Source organism: Mandrillus leucophaeus, unplaced genomic scaffold, assembly GCF_000951045.1.
Source record: "Mandrillus leucophaeus isolate KB7577 unplaced genomic scaffold, Mleu.le_1.0 Scaffold619, whole genome shotgun sequence".
Classification (NCBI taxonomy): Eukaryota; Metazoa; Chordata; class Mammalia; order Primates; family Cercopithecidae; genus Mandrillus; species Mandrillus leucophaeus.
Window position 1 is genome coordinate 1,118,818 of NW_012106686.1, and position 5,392 is coordinate 1,124,209.

At 45.1% G+C, this 5,392-nt stretch overlaps 1 protein-coding gene across 1 annotated transcript in view; it reads right to left on the bottom strand.

Annotated features, from left to right (window-relative positions):
- NUP205 (nucleoporin 205kDa) overlaps nucleotides 1–4,095 on the bottom strand; it is a 92,807-nt gene extending 88,712 nt beyond the window's left edge. The window contains exon 1 of the mRNA XM_012000119.1: nucleotides 4,037–4,095. Within this exon, the coding sequence (XP_011855509.1) occupies nucleotides 4,037–4,064 (28 nt within the window). The 5' untranslated portion in view covers nucleotides 4,065–4,095. The remainder of the gene's footprint in view (nucleotides 1–4,036) is intronic.
- Between the last annotated feature and the right edge of the window lie 1,297 nt (nucleotides 4,096–5,392).

Consider the following 5,392-nt stretch of genomic DNA (forward strand, 5'->3'; position numbering starts at 1 on the left):
AAAAATACAAAAATTAGCCAGGTGTGGTGGCGGGCGCCTGTAATCCTAGCTGCTTAGGGAGGCTGAGGCAGGAGAATCTCTTGAATCTGGGAGGCAGAGGTTGCAGTGAGCTGAGATCATGCCACTGCACTACAGTCTGGGCAACAGAATGAGCCCGTCTCAAAATAAAAAATAAATAAATAATTTTTTAAAAAGGGACTTTCTGAACTACAAGAAACAGAAGTTAACCCTATTGAGAGCTGTTTACAAGGATGGAAGAGACCAGAATGGGTGAAGGAATAGTAGGGTATGAACAGGGAGTCAGTGGGCTGGGCACAGTGGCTCAGGCCTGTAATCCAGCTACTAGGGAGGCTGAGGCAGGAGAATGGTTTAAACTTGGGAGGTGGAGGCTGCAGTGAGCTGAGACTGCACCACTGAACTCCAGCCTAGGCAGGGAGAGGGAGGAAGGAAGGAAGGGAGGGAGGAAGGAAGGAGATGGAGTCAGTGAATACTAACAAATCTTTTGACAGGTTTGACTAGGAAGAGGACAGTAAGTGGAGTGAGGCATGAGATTATTAGTGGAGAGAAAGGAAAGAGCAAGACAGAGAAGTGAATATATAAGACAAAAAAAGGGTAACAGAAGAAGAACACAATGGGTGGGATTTACATTAGATAGGAAGACAGAGGAAAACTGATTCAAAAGGATGCAGACACACCTAGGTTTATAGGTTTGAGAGTGAATAAAGGGAGTTTATGCATGTTGGCTCCTATTTTTTCTGTGACTAGAAGTCTGAGGGTTTAGTTAGTCGCAGGTTGAAGATTTGAAGAGTGTGGAAAGGTCTGAAGTAGTCACTGCTGTGAATGGACGAGGTGACCAGACTATCACAGAAGGACTGCCAAGCAGTGTTAATAGTTGCTTATTCACAAGTATGTGAGTGTACTCAGCCGGGTTGATACAGGTCACAAGACCAGTTGTTATACAGCTGAAATACAAGCATAGGTCTTTTTTTTTTTTTTAGACAGAGTCTCGCTCTGTCGCCCAGGCTGGAGCGCAATGGCATGATCTTGGCTCACTGCAACCTCTGCCTCCCAGGTTCAAGCGATTCTCCTGCCTCAGTCTCCCAAGTAGCTAGGATTACAGACAACTGCCATCATGCCAGGCTAATTTTTGTATTTTTGTAGAGACAGGGTTTCACCATGTTGGCCAGGCTGGTCTCGAACTCCTGACCTCAGTGATCTGCCTACTTCAGCCTCCCAAAGTGCTGGGATTACAGGCATGAGCCACCACACCCGACCAACCATAGGTCTTAGAACTCTACAATCTCTATATTTTTTCCTTACAACTCTAAGATGTTTGATTTTTTAAAACTAATTTAAAGGAAGCACATAACACAGAATGCAATCTCCACAAATTTTAAGTGTACAGTTCAGCAGTGTTAAGCATATTCACATTGTGCAACAGATCTTCAAAGCTTTTTTCATCTTGCAAAATAGAAACTCTATGCCCCCTAAACAACTCCCCATTTTCCCCTTTCCCAGCTCCTGGCAACCACCATTCTACTTTCTGTTTCTATGAGTTTGACTACTTCAGATACCTCATATAAGTGGAATCATGCAGTATTTGTGTCTTGTGACTGATTTCACTTAGTATGTCCTCAAGATTCATCCACATTGTTTTATGTGACAGGATTTCCTTCCTTTTTAAGGCTGCATAAAGATATTATGTATATGCATGTATACGTTATGTATATGCATATACATTATGTATACTGCATGTATATGACACATTTCCTTTACCCACTCAACCCGACATTCATTACTTGATGGAAAAAGAGTTCCTTCCCTACCACGTTTAGTTTTTTAAAAAAACCACCTCCTGACTCTTGGCTTTTAAAACTCTTGGTGTTACCGCTAACACGGTAAAACCCCGTCTCCACTAAAAATACAAAAAAAAATTAGCCCAGCGCGGTGGTGGGCGCCTGTAGTCCCAACCACTCCGGAGGCTGAGGCAGGACATTCCTTGAACCCGGGAGGCGGAGCTTGCAGTGAGTGGCGATCGCGCCACTGCACTCCAGCCTGGGCGACAGAGCGAGACTCCGTCTCAAAATAATAATAATAATAATAAGCCAGGCTAGCCAAGCATGGTGGCAGGCGCCTGTAATCCCAGTTACTTCGAAGGCTGAGGCAGGAGAATTGCTCGAACCCGGGAGGCTGAGGCTGCAGTGAGCCGAGATCATGCTACTGCACTCCAGCCTGGGTGACAGGGTGAGACTCCATCTCAAAAAGAGAAAAAAAAGAAAGGAAAATAAATGTATATACCCTGCGCGCTGGCTCACACCTGTAAACCTACCACTTTGGGAGGCAGAGGCAGAAGGATCGCGTGAGGACAGCAGTTCGAGATCAGCCTAGACAACATGGAGAAACCCCGCGTCTACTAAAAATACAAAAATTAGCCCAGGGTGGTGGCGCGTGCCTGTAATTCCAGCTACTCGGGAGGCTGAGGCAGGAGAATTGCTTGAACCTGGGAGGCAGAGGTTGCAGCAAGCCGGGATCGCATCACTGCACTCTAGCCTGGGAGGCAGAGCAAGACCCATCTCAAAAACAAAAAATTAAAAAATAAAATAAAATAGAGAAATTATATATAACCACACGTATAACACGCAACCCTTGCTTTTAAGCATATCTAATTGGGAAGGAAGGACAGCAATATTAAGCAAGTAACTTCATTACTAACCTTGTAATATATGTCTAATATCATAAAATGAATTAGGTTGTGCTTAAGTAGTAGCACTAAGTAGTTTAAGCACCTAAGACTGGCTTAGAATCATTAGATGTTTAACTCTGGGGACATTACGTAACTATTTGAAGTCTCTATTTCCAAATCTGTAAAATGGTGTATTTAACAGCAACTACTCCAAAGGTGTATAAATGGCAACTGAATGAGATAAGCACAATAATAAGCGTAAAGCTGGGATATAGTATGTGCTCAGTAAACATAGCTTTCATTATAATTTATCACAGCGTTTCTGAAATGATTTGATTTACAAAACAGATTTAGACAACTTTTCGAGAATATCAGTCCTGTGGAAAATAGAACCAATACTTTAAAAAGTGACTGTAAAGAAACAGAAAATGCACCCAGGAAAGAGTCCTTTTAAGTGAGATTCTTACAAGCATTTACCACACAAATGTACTCTTAATCTTGCCCGCGAAGTTCTGAGCATCTCAACCGAGGCATTAACATTCTAAGCGCCAAATTCTTTCCCCGGACTGCTCTGCCCATGAAGGACTTTCTGCATCCTTGCTCCGCCTACTATGCGACAGCAGCGTACCCCAGGAAATATGACAATCAAAATGCACTCACTCATTCAGACACCACTGGAGGGCGGTACCGCCCGAATAGAGAATCACCAAAAGAGGATCCACCCCAAATCTTCCAGAGTTCCTTTACTACCTTCTAGATTCAATTCCACCCCGAAAATCTACAGCTCCAAAGGTACAAGAACATCCAGGGCCTAACCACACCCGCAGAGTTAGGAGACGTCCGCTGAAGCCCCGCCACCCTCTTCCTGACCACCTTTCAGATGGCCGACTTCATCATCGGGAGTATTCGCTGCCTGCAAGATCTCCCACCCTCTAAGAACACCGGCGCCTACTTTCAGCCTCTGCTCGTGGCTGGAAAATATCTCGGGTCCTCTGGCTTCACTGCTGAAGACCTGACGCTATTCCGGCGAAATCTGGACCACAGACGCACAGTGGAACTTGGGGGTGAGGGGGCCAGGCTTAGCCCTGGGCTGTGAGAGATTAAACACCTGGGTCCAGCGGCCCAAGCCTCACTGCCTTGACTCTCAAACGCCAACTCAAGGGCTAGAGCTGCAGCACCGACGCGCGCCATTCAAACTGGGGAGGGGTGAGACTCTAGGCCTAGAATTAGGGAAAAGCAGGCACCGCACATAAGTTGAGTCCTAGACTCCGAGAAACCCCACGGTCTCGTCTCTCCCTGAAGACCTGGTCATCGCTCAGCTCAATCATCTCCTTTCTGTCTGGCCACACTTACCCGAATTTACCGCCAAAGGCGTCGCCATCTTAGAGGCGCACTAACAGAGCCCTTCTGCCGCATGGAGGCCCCAGGAAGGGGTGAGGCTGCCCTGAGTGAAGCCTGAACAAAAAGGCACCACGCTGTCCCCTCCACGCTGGGCCGTCCCAGGCGTACAGAAGGCTCCAGAATCTGCTCTGGGTCACAAGCATCAATTTTCATTGGGATTATTCCCATTCAAATAAGGCGAGGGCAACCACTTCAGAGACACGAGGTCCTCGATCGGACGTTCATCGTGTAGTGCATCCTGGGACTTGTAGTTTCTTTCTAATGATGAATTGGTTAAGTGGAGAGGAAAAAGTAAAGTGGAATAGAAAAAGATATTCTGAGAGTAGTTATTAAAATGACGCCCACTTATGAGATTATAAAAGCCGTAAATTCAAATCATTAGCTCCGTTTCAAGTTAAATCTTCCTTACAGTGGGGAGTGGAGTAAGGTGTGAAGTGTCTACACCTCAAAAAGTCATTGACCAGTTAAAAGCTAAGTTTCCGTGACATTTCAATTTATCAAGTATGTTGTGTCAACATAGTTGCGTAGAGCGAAACAAATCATAATTTTTAACTATAAAATTTTCAAATGGATACAAAATTAGCATAGTGAACACGCAGCATCAATAACGTGGCCAATTTCCCACCACGGCAGCCCCAACCCACCCTTACCACCCCAGCACCCTATCCTCCCCACCCTCCGCCCCCGATTATTTTGAAACAAATTCCAGACATATCGTTTCATAATCACCAAGTATTTTTCTACCTGAGCAACCAAAGTAGCTGAACTCTCTTTCTTCAGTTGTTATAGTTTACTGATTTTCAAACTAAAATATAATCATTGCTATTTACAGCTATGTATTAAGAATTTTACAGCCATTATTTCATTTAATCCCTGCAAACCATTCTATTGGGAAAATGATCTGATTACAGCTATGTCAGCGATGTTCCATGTGCCTTACAATCTCATTGTATCAACTCTCCATCATTCCCATTTCACTGTTGGAAATCAGAATCAAATAATTTAGACAAAAGCACAGAGTATGTTAACAATATCCAGAACTGGCTGGGCGCGATGGCTCATGCCTGTAATCCCAGCACTTTGGGAGGCCAAGGTGGGCGGATCACTTAAGGTCAGGTGTTTGAGACCAGCCTGGGCAGCATGGTGAAACCCCGTCTCTACTAAAAATATAAAAATTAGCCAGGCGTGGGGGCACGCACCTGTAACCCCCAGCTGTTCGGGAGGCTGAGGCAGAAGAATCCCTTGAACCTCGGAGGTGGAGGTTGCAGTGAGCTGAGATCATACCACTGCACTCCAGCCTAGGCAACA